Source organism: Diabrotica undecimpunctata, chromosome 10 (assembly GCF_040954645.1).
Source record: "Diabrotica undecimpunctata isolate CICGRU chromosome 10, icDiaUnde3, whole genome shotgun sequence".
NCBI classification, from domain to species: domain Eukaryota; kingdom Metazoa; phylum Arthropoda; class Insecta; order Coleoptera; family Chrysomelidae; genus Diabrotica; species Diabrotica undecimpunctata.
In genome coordinates this window covers 28,340,886-28,362,707 of record NC_092812.1, presented here as the reverse complement: position 1 = coordinate 28,362,707, position 21,822 = coordinate 28,340,886, and the positions used below count along the sequence as shown (strand labels likewise).

Genomic DNA, 21,822 nt, shown 5'->3' with positions numbered 1-21,822 from the left:
ATCTTGCTTTGATTTCTGGTAATTGGACTAACGTCTACGTTTGAGCGATTAAAATATAGTTTTTACTTTCTTTATCTCTACTTTATCTTGTGTTGATGGTAAATATTTAAATATTTTAAAAGGTTCTTACTGGTAGACCTTCTCATATAATTTGTTAATGCCTATAAAGTCTATAAAGAATACATATTTATTGTCAAGTCATCTCATTACGCTCATCGAAGAGACTCCATTGCACAGACCTTTTTCTAATCCATTCCATTGCTCCTTTTCTAATTTTTCTTTTATATAAGACATTTTAGAATAACTCAAATTTGCTGCAATTACAAAATATCGATGTAAGCGACATGTGTTTTCAAACAAAGCTGTACCTATTTCACATGTAATACAGTCCAAGAACAAATTTAACTATTAGGCTAGCCCTTCACTTGCGATTTTTAGTCGCGGCGACAAAAAATCGCTGTCGTTAAAAATCTATAGGGTGCCTTCACTGCAATTTATAAATACTGAATTACAATAGTTTTCCAATGGATGACATCGAAACTATATGTGTAATGGCTCTTTCGCGTCGGGCGAGAACTACACGACGAAAGCATCGTTATTGGATTCATTTATTAACAAATCAAAGAGTTTTTGAAGGACAGTTTTACATGTTATTTGAACAATGGTACTCAAAACCAGAATGAATAGTACTCAAACTGTCTTCAACATTTCCAGCATATTTCTCGTTGTCTGACAATTTAATAAAATTGAAAATTAAATATTCTTGAAGACACACTAGGCTTAGCTGGATTCAGAATCGCAACTAAACAATCAAGTGGATGCATGTCTATGCTTGTTCGTATCGTATGATTTATTGTGGTGGGCGACTATCGCATCACGGTAAAAATAAGACAGGTTGCGTTTTCTTATTTTTCGTTGTGATTATTTAGTCGCAAATGAATTGGCTTGTATTTGAGGGATCTAGAGGCAAAACCAACAATCTCCACTTAGACAAATTTTTCAGCAAATAGAATTTTTTAATAAAATTTTAGCGTTTAATCATCATCATCAGTAGCTCGACAACCCTTTCTGGGTCCTGGCTTGTTCTAGGATTTTCTGCCATTCTGTTCTGTTCCTTGCTTTGTTTTTCCAGTTGGTAATCTTAAGTGTTTTCAGATCTTGTTCCACTTGTTCCATGTATCTAAGTTTGGGTCTTCCCTTTGACCTTCTTCCTACTGGTGTTTGCCTCATAATATGTTTTGGTGTTTCAGTCTCCAACATTCGTTCAACATGGCCCATCCAGCGCAGACGTCCGATCTTTATGGATGTTATGATCTCGGGTTCATTGTATGCTGTGTATAGTTCAAAGTTATATCTTCTGCGCCATATGTCATTTTCCTTTACCCCCTTATATATGTGTCTAAGGATTTTTCGTTCAAATGTGCCTAATAGGTTTTCATCGCTTTTCGACAGTGTCCATGTCTCTGATCCATTTGTGATGTTGTTAGATCTTAGATGTTTAATTAGTCCATTATATGTTTTATTAGCGATATGTATTCTTCTCCTAACTTCTTCAATGGCATTGTTATCTGCGGTAACTAGTGAACATTAGCGTTAAATTTTTTAGTTTAATATATTTGTTAAGTAATTAACAATTTAAGTTTGAAGATTTTTGATTTTGCTTCAAACATTTTAAACAACCAAATCTGAAACTTTATCCCAAGTACCAGCTTCTCATTCAATATATTCAATATCTCCTTGATTTTCTTCAGAATCAATAATGTTTTCTAGCATATCATTATTTGTGTTTAAAGCGTTATGGTAAAACTCAAGTTTTTTCACTCTTCTCCAAAACGTTTGGTTAGGAGTTTATTAACGTCCCAAAGTTTTAAGGGGCTAACTTTAATAGCCCAAATTCAATAATATCAGGATTAATCATCCTGATATCTTTTTCAGCCTTACAAACACTTTTTGGTTTTCTAATACCGCTTCGATAGCGCATCTTTCCCCGTACCAAAACGTTTAATCCATTTTTAGTCTTGGTTAAAATAATACGCTTAATAATTAAAAACTAAAAGTGCCAAGAGGCAGTGTCTTTTAACACAATATAGGCTTCTTCTTTCCAATTAGCAACTTCAAAATCTTTTTCCATACGAATTACTTTGCCAAATTGACTGAATACCTCATTGTGTTGCTCTGGCCTGGTAATCTCTTGGTAAGCGTTTTGATCTGGGATCTTTTGCAGTACTTGATTTTTTTGACAGTCGAAACTTATTGTAATTAAATCATCTTTAGTCTCTCGTAGTAGCGAATAAAAAGGCTTTGCTCCTAGATAATGAACGCGTTTGTTGATAAATAGGTCTTTTTTTATGCGCATTATTTGTTTTAACTTTGATTTGCTCATGAAATGACAAACAAGTAGAACATACATCCGTTCGTGGTGTTCCAAACCCCAAGTTGAAACATTTGTTAAACATATTTCGAAAATAATAATCTTTACCTTTTAAACGGGAAGCAAAATACCATTTTTGCGCTCTAACGAAACATTTAACTGTGTATGTTTTAGGGTCATGACAGTCATTTTTTGGGAGTCTTCTTTTACAAGGTGTAACTTTACAAAATCTAGTAAGATATGCAACATCTTACTATGTGCATTTAGGGAAATATGGAAGTCCCACCGGTACATATCTAGAAGAAACGAAAAATCTAGCGGTAACTTTAAAGTATACTATAAAACTAAGTTTCTACTTTCTACCGTAGTTCTTTAGCAATATTCCTTTTCCACTTTCGTTTTTGTTGAATTCTGTAACGAGCCATTGTTGGTGTAACTGGAATAGCTTCAGTCTCAATTTTAAATTTAATACCACAGAAATAATACACCCAAAACTATTTAACTCTTAAGCGATAAATTTAATACCTACATACTCATTCTTCAACAACCATAATAACGCTCAAAGGCGTTGCAATTTGTGTCAAAGGCTGAAGCATGTAATACCACATGAACACAAAGATATAAATGGCAGCAATAATTTGGGGAAAATATCGAGATTGCTGGTTTTGCATCTATACCCCTCTTTTGAAACAATGTATTGGGTCGATTTGACTTTTGCCCAAGAAGCAAAAACCGAAAAGCGGGCGATAAATGTGAGCACTGCCCGAAAATGGCCGAACACCGCCTCTGCATTTGCAGTGACTGCAAGTAAATTACTTTTTGTTTATCCTTTGGTTTGTTATGTGTCATTACATATAAAAAAATTGTTTAGTTGTTGCATGTTGTCAAAAATCTATCGTCAATATTGTTTTATACTTTTATCCAGTACCACAGTTTTATTTTAAGTTTCTCATTTGTTATTTATGCAAAAACATTTTTGTATAAAATTTATGAATATATATATATATATATATATATATATATATATATATATATATATATATATATATGTTTATAACCAAAAATAAAAACACTTTATTTAAAAAATAATGTACTTTTGTTATGCTTTACGGCCAGTTCTTTTGGAGTCATATACGACGCCAAGTTGTTAGTATCGTAACCCCACTTTCACGTTGTTGTTCTAAGGTTAAATGTTCCTAGTTTCCATATGCTATTTAGTTGTTCTTTATTTTCTCCTATTTTCTTACTCAAATTCATTAGTCTTGAATATTTTTTTCGTTATAATTTTCTTTCACTTTCTATCTTTCCTTCTATTAATATTTTTTTTAACACATTTTTGATATTTTTCCCTTTCCTTTTTCGTCAAATATGGACTTTTTAGTTAATGTACACATTAAACTCTACTACGTTAAAAGTTCGGCAGTGTGAAAGTATCCCATTTTTACGAACTTTTCCTATTAATTATACCAATGACCCTGAAAGTGCCAACGGTCGATGACTACACAATTAAAAGGAAACTAAACTGCTCAACGAATGTAGTAATTACGAAAATTGGTCGATTTCAGTTATTTGTAAGTCATCGAAATTTAAATAATTTCCTAAAACAAATATTTTATAACTTTATTATCTTGCTCTTTACAAATATGTTCTAGTTAATCAAGAATAATATGGTCCTAGAGAATTGAGAACTATGTACATAACCATTCGCTTATCATTGACCTATATTTTAACCACCACATTTTTTTTTCATCATTAGAATACAACAAACCGTCATATCTATATCTCGTGGACCTTAAGAAGGCATTTGATCGGTTTAAATCAAAGGACGTTATCTACTTATTGTCCGCAAGAGAGATGTCTCTAGGAATAATTAAAACGATCGAAAATATCTAGCAAAACGATTCAATAAAAGTAAAAGTAGAAGACGAACTAACCGACCGTATTCCTGTATTGTTCAACCTGATTATGGATAAAATAATAAAAAAAAATCAAAACTCAGATGGAGGGATGGTGTAGATGAGGATGGTAGAAAAATAGGCGCAGAAAACTGGCAACAGCAACTGGATAGAACTGACTGACGTAATAGACTTGGGAAGGTCGAGGCTCTTTTATAGGGCTGTAGCACCAATGATGGTGATGATGAATAAAAAAAGTAAGAACTAAAAAAGGATACCAAATGGGAGAAGAACAACTTAAAATAATCTGCTATGCAGACGATGCAATATTACTGTCTTAAAGTGAAGATGATTTACAACGTATGATGCACCAATTTAATATAACCGCTAAAAAATTTAACATGGTAATTTCCCCAAAAAAGGCAAAATGCATGATTATAAAGGCAAATTTACTAAGATGTAAATTGGAGCTGGAAAATCAGATAATAGAACAAGTGATGGAGTTTAAATATCTAGGCATCACATTATCTAGTTACGAAAAGCTCGAAACTGAAGTGAATAGAGCAAACTGAACCGCAGGCTGCCTGAATGAAACAATATGGAAAAATAAAAATATCGGGAAATAAACGGAAGGCAGAATCTACAAAACAGTCATCAGACCAATAATGACATATGCCAGTAGAAACACGACCTGACACAAAGAGGACAAAGGGATGTTAGAAACAGCAGGGATGAAAACACTTAGAAACATTGATGGTAACACACTATGAGACAGAGCTAGAAGTACAGATATACAACATAGATGTAAGGTAGAGAACATCAAGAACTGGGTAAGAAGTAGAAGAGTCGAATGGAACAATCATATAAGCTGAATGATAAGAAATAGAGTAGTAAAGACGGCAAGAGATGGTTCCCCAATAGAAAGACGGTGAGTAGGAATACCACAAAAACGATGGAACGACAACTTACTGGAGGCACATTGAAAAACAGACAGAGTCATGTCAACATAAGAACAAGAAGATATTTTTTTTCTGCCTTGACGACGTCTGCCATTAATTTTGTCTTAATTTTCTCTTCTTAGCAGTGTTAATAATTTCAGTTTGGTTATTCCTCCTCCTCATTTCTTGAGCCCTTCTCAGAACGTGGTGATTCTCTTAAGATTATTAGTTTGCCGTCTCTATTGAATGCGACCTTGTGCCAGATGGTCCATCGTGTTGGGTCTACTATCAATAGTTCCATAGTTTCCGTTCTTCGGGCTATATGGGCAAAGTAATTTAAGTATTCTCGTTTTACTTTTTTAGCCTGTCTTTTGTATTACGCTCTTCCAGAATTTAAAGGTTGGTTCTCTGGTATATCCTGAAAACACGCAGAATTCTTCTGTAAATCCACATCTCGTAGGTTTTGATCTTACTTCTATAGATTTTTTTGAGAGTCCATTTTTCAAGGCATTTAAATATATTTTGTGTATTTTAAGTTTTTATCAAACATATGTCTTATTAGGCTAATTAGGTGGTTTGGCCCTTTTACTTTATCGAAAACCTTTGTATAATCTACGAAACAGAGCAGCATTGGTATATTGTGTTCCCTTGTTATTTCTATTAACTCTTTGTTCCTTTTCAGGAAGTGGCTGTTGGCCTCTAGACCAACCCACAACCTGAACGGATAGAGACTCTTCTGCCATACCTTAGTCTGTTTTGATTCGCGGGTAGTATTTTATTTCTCACCTACCCGCCGGTCCTAGGAACGGTTAGGGTGTTCCACACTGGGGCACGAGGGTCATAAGGGCAATGAAAAAGCAGATGAAAGTGGCAAAACAAGGCTCTATCTATCTATCTATCTATCCAGGGTGTTCCACTATCCACCACCTGCAGGCGCGTCCGATGGGATCCAGACAAACTCCACACGGAGCTCCAGTTCTCGACACACGTTATTTATATAACTGTTTTTATCTCTGATGCTATTTTGATGCTGATAAATTTTATTTTCCTAGTAAGTTCCGCTATATGTTGAGTATTCTTCCCTGTTTTTGTGATATGTTGTAGCATAAGTCTTCTATTCTAATGATGCCACTGACATCCAACGTTTGTTATATGTTTGTTATACTCCATGTTTTATTTTTGTCTTCTAATATTTGTGGCTTTTCCTTATTTATCAGTTTCGTCTGAAAATCTTCTCATTATTTACTCGTAGCTATTTTGCCTGATGTATTTTTCTAGTTGTGTGTAGTTTAAGGTTACAGTTCACTTTTATTAGTGTATGATCTGATCCACAGTATGCTCCAAGTATAGCTTTTACATTTATTAAGGTTTTCCTATTTTTTCATACGAGTATGTAGTCGATTTTATTGTTGTGTTTTTTATTTGGAGTAGTCTACGTTGATAGCCTTATTGGGTGGTATTAAAGTGTATTTGTTATTACTAGATTGTTTTCACTAGCAAACTGTAGGAGACATTATCTTCTGTTGTTTTCAATGCCCAAACTAAACGTCGCGACAATATGTTAAATGTGGTTAATTTCCAGTTTTTCCCATCGTGGCGTTACAGTCTCCAATAATATATACTGACTCCTTTAGCGATGTTTTCTATCTTGTTGTAAATGTTAATATCTTCATCGCGTGCAATTGTTATGGGCGTATATACCTGAATCACATTAAAATGTTTTAGTTTGACTTCTAATATTATGATCTTATTTTTATGAATATTTTTCTGTTAGTAAGTTAAATAGCAAAATGCATGTTACAGACTTTTCGATAGCCTGTGTTAGAAAGCAAAATGGTTAGTTTTATGCCTTCAATGCGATTTTGTTCAACAGTTGTCTTAATTTTGTACAAAAGACAAAAAACGGTAGTCGTTTTCGTTTAAGGTTACCAAAATAAGTGGCGCTTTTTGCAGCATTACACTAGAATAGTGTAAATAGCAGGACACATTTGCTGGATTTCCGTGTTTGAATTTGTATCTTTCCGACCATCCTAAGACCTTAGTCTTATACCGTAAGGTGGGTGGACCAGGGCCACGATGGGTTTGCACTCTCCTCGAAGGAGGCAAATCAATCGGAGGCACAAATAGCTCCTTTCATGTCCTAAGACGTAGAGCATACAGAAATAATGTTATAACAACAGTCTATTAATACCAATTCATACACGAAAAGTACTTAAGATTAGTTCTCCTTATCATTTTGAGGTAATTTGAAGTGAGTTAAAATCAGTTGATTTAGTTTTGAAAGAGATAATGCTTTAAAAGTGATTTTCATTGACGATTTCTAACAACGCTTAATCTTGAATGAGTCTTAATAAACTTTAATTTAGTGGACAGCGACTTATTTGAATTTGTAAAACAAGTGAAAACTTGTTACAATGTGTTTCCAGCTTAGTGAGGCAGAAAACATACTATATCCGTCTGTGAAAGTAACTAATTTATTTGAGTGGTTTTATCGGATTACTGTGTCCACTACCTAAATTTGCTCATTTAATTTGCTCCCCCGTCACTGCAATTGCCTTATTCTTACGTAACAGGTTCTTTGTCACTCTTCTGTAATGTTTTAATAAATTGTCAACTCTAAAATGTATATTTAGATTTTAAATTAATATTACATTCTTTATAAAATAATTTAAAGATTTTCAGATTCATCTACCAGATCTACATGCATTTTTCATAGAGGATAACGTTTCGATAAAAAACTTACCATACATCCCAGGTCTTCATCAGCGTAGAGTCCTGGAAAATGTTTTTGGTCTCCACAATAAAACGAAGTTTCTGGTAGCTCTACTCTGGAGGCAAAGTTGTCATCAAAATTCTTGTCATATCCGACAGGATAATATTCCTTCGGAGCATTCATAACCTTCCCGACGCTATTGGCATACTTATTTGAATATCTTGGAGTTGTTGAAGATGGTTTTGGCTTTACCGGTAGCTGCACTGGTTGTTGAATTTCCATATCGTCATTCTCATCGAAAAAGGTATCGTTGTGTAGAAACATCTGGTTTGTTGGTGACGCTATGGAGTTCATTTGCGGTATAATCTCATTATGTGAAGTAGCAGATGTAGGAAGTATTCTTACTGCGAAGTTGTCGTTACTGTTTTTCTTTTGAGCGTGCATCTGAATGTCCTTTTTTGGCACAGCTATCACAGCCATTAGCTCCGTACCAGATGGGTTGGCGTAAGAACCTTAAATAAAAATTTAGAAATAAACGATTGCTGGTATTACCATTATTAAATAAAAACAGCATTACGGCAATAAATTTTCTCATTTTTTTCTTTTTATAAGAATAGGAGAATGCTTGTTTGTAGGTTATATTTACAGACTTTCTAATACTTAAAATTATGAATCTTTTCATATATGTCAACCTAGAATATCGTTGGCATGGACCTACCTCTCCTCCTTTTATGTATTATTTGCTTATATACGTTATTTGGTTATTTCATTGTTAGACCATACTCTTTTCCATACTCCGCTATTCTGGTCATCATTCTCTGAAGATTTTCATTATTTTCGGCTAAGATCACAGTGTCGTCCGCATATCTAATGTTGTTAATGGGAACTCCATTTACCGTTATTCCAGCTGTTTCACCTTCAAAGCGTTTTTCAGGATCTCTTCGGAGTAGGCATTAAAAATAATTGGCGACAATACGCATCCCTGTCTTACTCTACATCTAATTTCAATTTCTTCTGACAGCTGTGCGTTAACGCGTACTTTTGCTCGCTGTTTATAGTATAAATTTGATATGATCCTGAGGTCGTTGTAGTCAATCTTCTTTGATTTCAGTACATTCATTAATTGTTTATGTCGTACTTTATCGAATACTTTATTATAGTCAATAAAACATACGTTTATATCTTGATTGACGTCCACGCTTCTATAGGTGTATCTAAAGTCCAAAAAAATATGCTGAGTGTCCATTTCTTATTCATTGTGTGGTGTTTAGTCTGGATTCCAGTATAATTCTTAGAAAAAGTGATAAATACAGTAACGGGCAACAGTGTCTCATACACGATGCAAAGAAAAAAATACAATAAATACATTCTTTGCTGAATATTGGCAAAATATAATGAATCGTAGTGAAAATTATGTAAGATAATATTTCACATAGTTTTATTGAGTTACAGCACCAAATTTAGGCATTTTCCGTATAAAATTTATCTAATTTCCAATGTTATATCATCTAAGCTACAAGTGACCAGTTTATTTGACCTCCAGTTTTTGTTCAACTGATCTCCACCTCATTAATGGCAATTACCACTCTTTTAGAACTATCAGAACTCAAATTGTTGGACATAAATGACAAAGTAGCATGTTGCTCAGATCCGTATTATACGGTGTTCTACAAATACAATTATGTATTTTTTGTGAAGAAATATTGAGCCTACCCTGTATATTTTACACATAATCGTTACTTTTAGCTAATGATCTATACATTAGAGAAGATTATTACCACTGATAAACAGTACAATAAAAAACACACATTTTATGATCGATTTTTAATTGTTAGATAATTGTGATATGATGAATAAATGAGGAAAACAGTGTAGTGGTTTATCTTTCTATATAATGCTTAAGATTATCCAACATATTAGGAATATTTGGCAAATTACTAGAGGAAAATACTGATTGAGAAGCTTGATATTCGTATAAAAAACTTATTGGCTAGTGGTAAAACAATATATCCTGTCAATGTACAACACAATTCTTTTCTTCGTCTTTTAGGATATGATCCTGTTTATTCTATCATTTCAGCTCTTATATTGTTGATGTCCACCTGTTTTAACATCTTTTTGGAGGGTCTTTCTAGCTGTCTTTTTGTATTGGGTTTATGTGTTTTTGCCCATTTCGCGATTTTTCCTGAGTCCATTCTGTCAACATGATTGTCGATGATTTTGGCTGTCGTGCTCATCTTCATCGGAATACATGTTGAACTCCAGTTTCTCTTAATGTATCCTCATTCTTTATCCTATATCTAAGAGAAATTGGGGTTCTTAATTCTTTCATTTCTATAGTTCTTATCAATATTTTTGTAAGCGACATTCCATCTCTTTTTCCACTGTGTACATTAGTACTGGCCTTACACATGCTTTATATATCCGTGTATGTGTTTGTAAACCATTAGATTATTTATGTCTGATGATGATGATTAGGCTCTTGGCAATAACCATTGTGTGTTCTTTTATTGAATTTGTAAAGTAGACGCTGTAGATCATCTCCATTTTCTGCCACGGTTACTGCATTAATCGTCTAGTAAAGAATAATTAAAACTCGGATTTACATTTTGTAGCCAAAGCTCGGTTTTTCATTGTGTAACCAATATTCAGGCCATGAACATTGTAAAAATAGCATGTACCCTATCCTCCATGCTATGACAAGCTGGACGAGCTTATGAACGCACCTGGCAGGGCCTTTACAATTTACTCTTTTTTCACTTGTCTTAAGTGACATGTTTTAATCTTTCCTATCAGCCTCTCTTGCCTAACTCTTGTTTTTTTCGACACCGAATGGCTATTAGGCGTTATTGCTCTGTAATTATGTGGGTCGGTTTTTGTTCTTTTTGTATATTGGTATTTTTATGCTTGTTCTCTGTTCCTCTGGTATGGTATAGTATACAATGCATTTGTATAAATAAATACTACAACAGGAACAGCAGCCTCCATAGAAACCTATAAATGGATATACAACACATAAATGTTGAGGCCATCCAGCTTCTTGACAATGTGGATCTGGTTACAAGACTCCAAGGAAGAAGACAACTTAATAATTCTCTGTGTGACAACTTCATAGAACTCAAGCGAAACAAGTGAGTTTGTCCTTAGTCTTAAATTTTAGTAATAATTTAGTTTAAAAAAAATTTTTTAGTGAAAAGGTTTTGTGACATAATATATGGTGTTACTCTGGTAAGTAAATCTCGATTTGGAAATGAATGATAATGTCCGTTTCACTCTTTTTGATCGATTTAATATTGAAAGCCACCGAACTAAAATAAAACTATCATTTAGTAGCTTTAAGCTTAAATTTAGTATTATTTCTTGTGACATATTCCTTCATGTGAGCCCAGATTAGTTCAATAGGGTTAAGTTCGCAATGACAAGTTGGTAATCGCAATACCGTAACTCTACATTCTTTTGCAACTCCATTTACAGCAGTTCTTAGGTTTTGATTAATGTAATTTACACAAATATAAAAGATTTTTGTGAGCATTTTTTCTTCTTACTTTATTTTTAAATCTTCAGGTTTATCATACCGCCACAAGAAGAGGTATTTCCTCCAAGAATCTTTGGCTTTATCTCCTCTTTCATTTTCCATCGCTATTTTTCTTTCAATATCTTCTTTAGCCTTCTATATTTTCCAAACTCTATCCAAACTCTCTTGATATTCCTTCATCTTTCTTTCTTGTTACTCTTTTGTGCGCATTCTTATTGTTCCCGATTTTTTCTCGGTATTTCCTCTAATCTCTTTTTTCCTTCTTCTTTGCAACGTCTCTTTTCAGTAGCTCTACATTCGGCTTATTTTTCCTTTTTCTTCCTGTGTGAGTCTAACAAATTCTTGTCAATAAATAGATCATGTTCATGATGAGATAAATAATTTCGAAATGAAAATATTTATTCTTCCAAAAGATCTTAGAGCATGTTTTGTTTATAAGAATAATTGTTTTATTTGATGTAAACTCAAGAAGGCAATTAAAACGCTTAAACGTCTTCCACTTGTACCCAAAAATCACGCTAAATCCCTTAGGGATCGTTACAAGGATCGCATCAAATTTGCTGAAAAAAAATATGGCTTAGCTTTTGCTCCCTCCGATACTACAATATCATGAGCCGTCACTGCACCTTTAAGCATTTCTTTATACTGTATCAGTATAATTTGATTAAATAAGAAATAATATCTAGCAATAAAAACTACCATTTATGTAGTAGCTAGAATATCGCTACATCATGATAAATCAGAAACAAAATGATTATTTAAAATATTTTAGGAGAATATTGTTTTACTGTTCGATATTTGGAGTCTTGACGCCAAACCCAAAATCTCTATTTTCTAGATATTATTGTTTGTTTATATTGTTTGCGGTTACCATAGGATATGCAGTTTCCGCCTACTATAAATTTCAAGCACAATTGGTGAATGAACTTCATTGGATAATTGTATTATCAGATCAGATTTCAGGGGTATTTCTATCTTTATCCATAATCTCACTAGTTTCCAGTTTGCATTTTATTCACCCTTATAAATTGCAACTTATCTTTGAAAATATAAGAGATTTTGATATAAATGTAACACCAAAATCCAAAAATCAGTTCTACTCGGTTGGACTTTATTTGGCATTTATACATATAAGAGTACTGGGTGCGTTATCGCTTAATGGTTATGTATGGATTAAAATCATGAATACAAATATGTATAAATACTACGTAGCAAGTGAAGTTCAATATATTCAACTATCTGTAGCAATGTTTTTCTGGAACTGGATAAATAGAGAACTTATAAAAAGATTTAAAATTCTCAATAAAACGCTTAAGAATACGATAGTCCACAAACATGTCTCTTCAATAACATCAGTTACTGCTTCCAGAACAAAGTTGTACACGCTCTACCAGAAAAAAATGAAACAGGACTTAAAGAAAATAGCATGTGTATATAACAATCTCTGTAATACCGTAGATCTACTTAACGATGTATTTGGATACACAATTTTTTTTACTGCTCTTCATACTATGGGTTATGTTGTTTATTATACAATTTTTTTCGCTTATACCACCTTATCCTACTACCATTTCGATACAACACAACGGTTTTATTTAGCTGTACTCAGCGTCGTATGGATATTCGAAAGTTTTGTAAGTATCATCATCATCATTCTAAGGTTTGATATGAACAAGTGTATACAAACTCAAATCCGAAGACCTACAACATCTATCCGTGTTATATCTACAGATTATAAAGGTGGTATTTGCTCTGACAGCTATAAATCCTTACAGTACCCCGTAGCGCTACAATACTTGAATCCTTGTCATACCGCACGTCGTACATCTATCTAAACCTGGTTTTTCTTTACTTCTTCTTTTTCCCGGACAACAGAGAAACACTTTGTTATTGGTTCTTTCATCTCCCGCTCCCTGCACGTAACCAGCCCACTTTATCCGCCCTTTCTTGACTCCAGTCTGGTTTTCCAAATTGCAACTGCATTTCTTCTTTCTAGGTCTTAACTCCAGGAATATGTATGTCCACCTATTATAATCATATTTGACTATATGGCCAGCCCATCGCCATTTCATTTTTACTATCTTCTCCGCGAGATCCCTGACTTTCGTTCTGTATCTTATTTGAAGCATATTTCATTCAGTTGACCTTTGTAAGTTTTTAATCGACTTCGTGGCAAGAGGTATGGTGTTAAACACTTCTCTTTCTAAGTTTAGAGGAATGGATCTATTCTTGAGGATATATACGCAAATATCGTATTATGGAAACATCTCTGAAGGAACTCGCATAAAAGCTATTAAAGCAGCGTAGTACACTGGGTTAAAGGGTTCATTTTGATATATTTTGTATAAGCTTGAAAGTGGAATTTCTCTTAAATCAAAAGTTGCTTGTACCAAAAGTCTTATATTGATGGCGAATTTCTTATGTAGATTTTTGTACACATTGAAACATACTTGCATGTTCGAATTCACGTTTTTTTAGGAATTACATTCACATCGACACTGGCACTTTCTACAAAATCAGTGTTTTTATCGTACACAATATTTTCAACCACATTGAACCAAGAACTCCTCGTCAATATTCTCTTCTTCTTCTTGTTCCGTTTGTCTTGATCGTCCATGATAGGTCAGTGGGTAGCCCCACTGTTCTTAAATCTGACCATATGTTATCTCTCCATCGCATTCGTGGACGTCCTAAGAGCCTTTCTCCAAGATTAACTTGGTAAGGCGGTTATTAGGGAGTGTGTAGACATAGCCAACTCGTATTAGCCGTTGGGATTTAATCTCTTGGACAACATCGCTAGCTGTATACATCTGTCCTGACCAGGTCCAACATCTCTTTCGAAGATTTCTCCCTCAAAACATCTTTGAGTTTTTCTTTCCATTGCTTTTGTCAGCGTCCACGTCCCGCATTCATTCATGAGCACCGGTCCAATCACTGTTTCATATACCCTGACTTTTGATATTCATGTTAGGCTCTTGGATTGGATTTAATAGCGTTGTGGAGGCTATACATACATCTGTTTGCTGCTTGAACTCTCCCTTTTATCTCCTCCGTGATATCATTATCTGCGGTGATTGTCACTCCGAGATATTTAAAATTCTCCACTCTTTTAAAGTTGTATGGGTCTATTGTTACATTTTTCAATATTCTATCTGGTCTCTTCTGTCTGTCAATTCACATATATTTGGTTTTCTCTTCATTGACCCTTAGACCGGTTTTTTACCTCGATCTCTAATTCATTGAAAGTTTCCTTTACATTGGTGACTGTGTCTCCTACAATGTCAATGTCATTCGCTTATGTCAGTAGTAACTTTGGTTCATTTACTGTCAGTAGTTAAGTGCCAATTTGTGCTATTCTTAGTACTTTCTCCAGGATTAGGACAAAGATTCTTAGAATCAAACGGTTCTCAGAGTTTGTCACCTCACATCACTCTTACATTATAATAATTAAATTACAGCAAATAACACTCTACTAATAAACTGCTACATCACTGTTCAAAATAATTAAACTTCAGAAAACGACACTCTACACTCTATTAGCGAACTGCTTCCCAACTAAAACGCTTCGCACAGGCATCAGGTCAGCTGTAAAAAAGAAGGAATCGTCGCCGCATTTAAAGCATTATACAATATATGTTACCGTGAATACATATTTTTCTATCTCTTATTGTTAATGACTAATAGAAAGTATAAGTTTGACCCTTGTCGACGTCTTGCCTAGGTCAGATTAGGGTGTTATTTTGTTTATACCACAAAGTTAAATATATTTTGATAACTATTTTGTCGTCAGGTTAAATTCTAATAAAGCATTTTTATAATTATTTTAGATAAAAATATCAGCAGCATCCTTAAGCGGTGAGCAACTAGCTAAAGAAGCTAATAATATAATATCTATTAGTTATGGCTTATTGAACACTTTACGTACTAACCCTCAATACGACGTAGATGGGATTAAAGAAGACTTTAAATTTCTGATTCAGCAAGCATCATACCGAAGTCCAGTTCTTTCAGCTTCCGGATTTTTTGTAGCTAGAGCTCCTATGATGGGATTCATATTTGGAAACGTTACTAGTTATGTTATAATTGCTTTACAGTTTTTAAGGGATGTCATTTAAATTTGTACTTGTATGCTATAAATTAGTAGTAGAGTTGCACAAAATCAAATATATGTTAGATTAATGTATTATGGACATTAGGGTATAATGGTAAATATTTGGACCAAAAATGCGAGAAATATTTGAATATGGCGCTATTACAAACATAATTTTGTTATTTCTGATTTAAAAAAAGATGAGTAGGGACACATAGCGTTGTACAATTAAAGCATTTACATATACGAAATTATTAATATAATTTCAGAGGATGAGAATTGTATCAAATAGGGCTGGTTTCAAATAGTTATGAGAGGTAATAAAGGATATACAGTGAATAGCCAAATCTATAGTTTATAAAAAAGGTTACCAATATTACTGTTACACACACTTGCGGTATTGAGATAAGCAGGTTTCAGCTCGTGGTATTCATAAGCGGTTGTTTCTCGTACGAGTTAGGAGGATCCGCGGTATTTACACGTATCTCGCGGTATTGTTTTTTGTTAATTAAATATCGAAATATCATATATATCAGGCACGAACACTAAGATCGGAGAGCTAATCACAATGCGTCTGTTGTCTATACCACTCAACAGCAAAGAGTCATTCGCGGTATTTTATCAATTACTACCGTAACAAAAAAAACAGAACGAGGTGTAAAAATATGCGTATTCGACAACGGCTTATTAAACACTTTACGTACTAACCCTTAATACGACGTAGATAGGATTAAAGAGGACTTCAAATTTCTGATTCAGCAAGCATCATACCGAAGCCCAATTCTTTCAGCTTTCGGATTTTTTGTAGCTAGAGCTCCTATGATGGAATTTCATGATTGGAAACGTTACTAGTTATGTTATAATTGCTTTACAATTTTTAAGGGGTGTCATTTAAATTTGTACTTGTATGCTATAAATTAGTAGTAGAGTTGCACAAAATCAAATATATGTTAGATTAATGTATTATGGACATTAGGGTATAATGGTAAATATTTGGACCAAAAATGCGAGAAATATTTGGATATGGCGCTATTACAAACATAATTTTGTTATTTCTGATTTAAAAAAGATGAGTAGGGACACATAGGGTTGTACAATTAAAGCATGTACATATACGAAATTATTAATATAATTTCAGAGGATGAGAACTGTATCAAATAGGGCTGGTTTCAAATAGTTAGGAGAGGTAATAAAGGTTATACAGTCAATAGCCAAATCTATAGTTTATAAAAAAGGTTACCAATATTACTGTTACACACACTTGCGGTATTCAGATAAGCAGGTTTCAGCTCGCGGTATTCATAAGCGGTTGTTTCTCGTACGAGTTAGGAGGATCCGCGGTATTTACACGTATCTCGCGGTACTGTTTTTTGTTAATTAAATATCGAAATATCATATATATCAGGCACGAACACTAAGATCGGAGAGCTAATCACAATGCGTCTGTTGTCTATGCCACCCAACAGCAAAGAGTCATTCGCGGTATTTTATCAATTACTACCGTAACAAAAAAAAAACAGAACGAGGTGAAAAAATATGCGTATTCGACAAACACCTAGAGAAGAGACTCCGGAGAGAAAGCTGTCTTAAGAGGTGGGGTTAACATTCAGGTAGGAATTGTTACTCAGGGTTGGATTAAGGTAACAATTTTTAATTTTGAAGTTAGACTATAAGATTTGATTTATCGAAAAATATAACATTGTTTTCGCATTTGAAAAATTGAACAGGGTTTTTCAAGAAGACTTTTGTAATATTCGATGATTTTATAGAAGGTAATTTGTGTAAAAATATCCAAAAGGAATATTTAAAATTCATCAGAACGTTTTCGGTGTTATCATCAGAACGTTTTCGGTGTTATCATCAGTGACTCTCGATAATGGCATGCATGAAGTCCTATAATATTGTTCTGAAGCTATTTTCTTGTGGCATTTTAAATTAATTACTATTTAACTGGGAATAAGCCACAATTAAAGGTTAAAATACGTTTATTGACGTTTCAATTTCCACTTCGGAAATCGTTCTCAAAATACAAACATTAGTAAATTAAACAAATTTTGTTTTTGTTACTTAGTGAAAAAATTCTTCTATTAATTTAATTTTATCTGACTCATCTATATTGACAATTCAGACATACATTATACATTTTAAAGTAGACGACTTTAAAATGATATTGCCAATATTGTTGAGTTGCGTTCCTGGGACGACTTTACTTATAAGATAGTTCATTCGATTACATGAAATCAACTTTAACTTGAGAATATCCGTCAGAAAAGATCATAACATGTAATTCGTCTTTAAAAAGACAAATACATGCCATGATGACAGTAAAATTCTCCTGTTAGTGATTCCATAGTAAATTATGAGGGAAAAACCAGGAAAAAAACCTCATAATACTATCCCGACATGGTAAGTATTTGATCTTGCATTTATTTTACCTTCAATAAATACCAAATTCCGATTTTATATATTTGTTATTTAAAAAATATAAATGACTTATTCCCAGTTAAATAGTAATTAAAGTCCTATAATGTATGAGTGTAAAAACAGTAAATTTACATATTGTTTCTTTAGCTAAATTTGTTGAGATAATATCGATGATTATGGATTCAACTACGAGACTTAAAAGGTAACATCTTAAGGCCCTTCTTAAAAAGAGGTAACCATGTTGCTGGTACAGGAAATGGAAGCCAACTGTTTGTCATTTGAGGAGTTTGTTGTGGATGTCTCTTGTCCTCAACATAAGATGAGGACAAGAGAGAAGTGGTTGAATATAAAGAAGCTAATTAATAAATTTTCGTCAAAGCAGGTACCAATTCCATGTTGAAGTAATTGTAGATTGTGAGTTTAAATAAACTTATTTTATTTGAGCACACATACAAACACTTTTGTTTTACAATTTTTGTTTAACAAACTACCAAGTTTAAAAACTAGACTTCTTTGTTATGTCTTGCTGACAAGCGAGTGTGTGTACGTAGATATTACGTGATGTGACCGTCCCAACTGGGGATGTGAGAATGTATTTATACCGTGAAAGAAATAGCATTTTATAGGAAATTGTAGTAACGGTCTGTAATGAATCTTTTTACCGGTCCTTTTAACGATTTTTTTTATTGCCTTTTAATTTGTAAACTCAAAGCAATAAAATGTTTTATTGTTGAATGTACCAGCAATTTCCGTAATTTTTTTGAGGAGATTGAGACTATTGCAGGGTTTATACAGGTTTTCAGCTTCGGTGTAAAGTGTAGTCATCAAGATCTCGTCCGCCACTATAATTTCTTTACGAATTTTGCTGTATATTTTTTGGTACTCTACTTAGTGCTGCCTGATCTTACACTGCCCGCCTTGTTTCATCATATCTGATATTTCTTCTGCCATCCATCATCGTTGTTTTGAATTTCCATTTTAAAAAAGAAAAGTATATCATCAAATAATCCTTATATGATGGTCCAACACTTTTAACACCATCCACAGTTACCACATTAGAGAACTTATTGTTTTTTTTTTTTAGTTAATTAGATGACGTTTTTGAGTTTTCTAATATTTAATGATGCCTTCTGGTTCTTTCTTTACCTTAGTTGTAGCATTCATGTACCTTCTATTAATTGTTATGTAATTTGTCATGTAGTCATGTGTAATTAACTGTCATTCAGGTGCATAAAAATGGCTATTTTGAACCATTTGTGATTGAAAATTTTGATCCTCAGTAACTGTCTTAGTTGTGGCCCAATGTAGATATTTTTTTAAAAATATCGAAGGAAAAGCTCCTAGATAAATTTACATCATTCAGATTTTAGGCTAAGATCGGATTTATATACATTCGACATGCAAAAACAAAACTATAGTCCTATCATCTAGGTTTAAGAAGCCTTGTGGTGAAATAGAGCTTTTGGATGTCACTCAAAATATCTTATGAAGGTAATTATATATAACAGGGTTTTTTCATTCCTTATAAATTGTTTTTTCATTTATAGTGAAAATTGTCCCACTTCAAAGTAATAAATTATTGAATAAAGCATTGCGTTTTCTTTGTTTGTTCTTTTAATTTCCTCATATGTGACGATCAACAATACGATAATAAAAATGATGGGACTTTATTTTTATTCTTTAAGAGTAGTCTTGTGATGGAGACATCAGTTTGAAAATTTTTATATATTCTCAGAATGTTTTTAAATAATAAAGATCATGCTTAACGGAGTATTGTGTTTATATATAGTTCCGATATTTAAAAAAATAAGATAAATACAAAATTATACAGTGTGTCCTTAAAGCATGGAATAAATTCGATATTTCCTAAATGAAAAACCTTTTTAAAAAAATCTAAAACACGTCGATTTTTAAATTTAATGTTCTACATTTTACAATAAAATTTCATTATACAAGGTGATACACATTACAGTGATGACGTCATCGGCTCTTTTTTTAAATGTACCCCCTGTATTTTAGAATATTTTAGATCGATAAAAATGAGCTGATTCCAAAAAGGTATAATACTGGGGGTCTAACGGATATAATTTGAAATAAATGCGCTTAGATAATTAATTTTTATTGATTTATAATATTAATAAATTATAAATAAATTATAATAAATAACTTGAAAGTAATCCAGTAAATAATACATGACTTAATTTTAAATGTCCGAATGTAGCCCTTGACAGTAACCCAAATGTTGTACAAATTCTTGTAGAACCTTGTTTATGCTTTCTTGAGAAATATTGTTTATTTCTTTACGGATTCTTGTTTTTAAGTCTCCAATATTTGCAGGTTTCGTTTCATAAACAACATTCTTTAAATGACCCCACATAAAATAATCCAAAGGATTGAAGTCTGGCGACCTCGATGGCCATTCAATATGTCCACGTCTTCCAATCCACCTATTCGGAAAAATTTCGTTTAGGTACCTTCGAACATCTAAAGCATAATGCGGAGGCGCACCATCCTGTTGAAACCATAAACTTTTATCAAAACCTCCAAGATTAATTGTTCTGGGGAATAAATTAACTAAAGTGGGTACGAGAAACCTTAGACCAAGAACAAGAGGTTAAATGTAGAATAGAACAGGCAAGAAACACCTTCTTAAAGATGCGGCAGTTACTCACTTCCCGTAATCTTGATTTGTCCCTACGATACCGCATGATAAAGTGTTATGTATATAATGTACTATTACACGGCGTGGAAGCTTGGACGTTAACAGTCAGCTCGTTACGACGTTTAGAGAGCTTTGAGATGTGGGTATTTCGGCGTATGCTGAAAATTCCATGGACCGACCACGTTAGAAATGGAGAAGTTTTAAGGCGTATGAATAGAGAACGTGAACTCACAGAAATTGTCAAGAAGCGTAAAGCGTCTTATCTTGGACACATATTTAGACACGACAGGTATAACCTCCTTCAGCTTATTATAGAAGGGAAAATAGAAGGCAGACGCGGCCCGGGTAGACGACAAATGACCTGGCTGCGCAACATCAAAAATTGGACAGGATTAGACTTTCAAAGTTTAATAAGGAAAGCCCAAAATAGGAAAGACTTTGCAGAGGTCATCGCCAACCTTCGCTAGGAAGGTGGCACCTAAAGAAGAAGCAGGTACGAGATACCCACTTAAAAACTGAAGGTATGCTGACCTGTTTAAATTACCTTCGAAATAGTAGGGTCCAATGATTTTATTTCTTACAATGCCAGACCATACGTTTACCTTTTGCAGGTATTGTGTATGATGTTCCCGCATCCAGTTGGAGTTTTCTTCTGCCCAGTATCTACAATTCTGACGGTTGACCATTTAATTTGAATGTAGCCTCATCAGAAAAAATAATATTTTGAATCAAGAGAAGGTTTATTCGGTGGCTGTGATCCATCATTATTTCGCAAAATTCTATTCTTTTATCTGGATCATCCTCGTTTAATTCCTATACAACTGTGCATTTTACTTACTTTACTTACTTTTACGTACTTTGTGTACCGTTGTTTTGCAAACATCGAGATCATTACTAACCTTACGAACAGAAGTGTGCGCATCTTCTTCAAAAGCAAGTAGAACATCTAATGTTGTAACATAATTTACAGAGGGACGACAGGATTTGCTTGCATTTTCAACCGTACCAGTTTCTCGAAATTTCTTTTCAATCTTACTTACTGTTGACTACGTGATGGGTATTTCTGGATATTTATCATTAAATTAATTATACAGTTTCATCTGAGTTCTCGATTTGTCTCCATACTCAATCATCAAGAGTATTTCAATTCTTTGCTTTACACTCAAATTTATTTCTACTTAAAATTAATTCTAA

The 21,822-nt window shown here is 33.4% G+C and overlaps 1 protein-coding gene across 2 annotated transcripts in view; it reads right to left on the bottom strand.

Annotated features, from left to right (window-relative positions):
- The window catches only part of mtg (mind the gap), a 130,012-nt gene that overhangs the window by 8,197 nt on the left and 99,993 nt on the right, over positions 1-21,822 (bottom strand). For both annotated transcript variants that reach the window (XM_072545977.1, XM_072545978.1), the window contains one exon: positions 7,948-8,429. In XM_072545977.1, the coding sequence (XP_072402078.1) occupies positions 7,948-8,429 (482 nt within the window). The remainder of the gene's footprint in view (positions 1-7,947; positions 8,430-21,822) is intronic.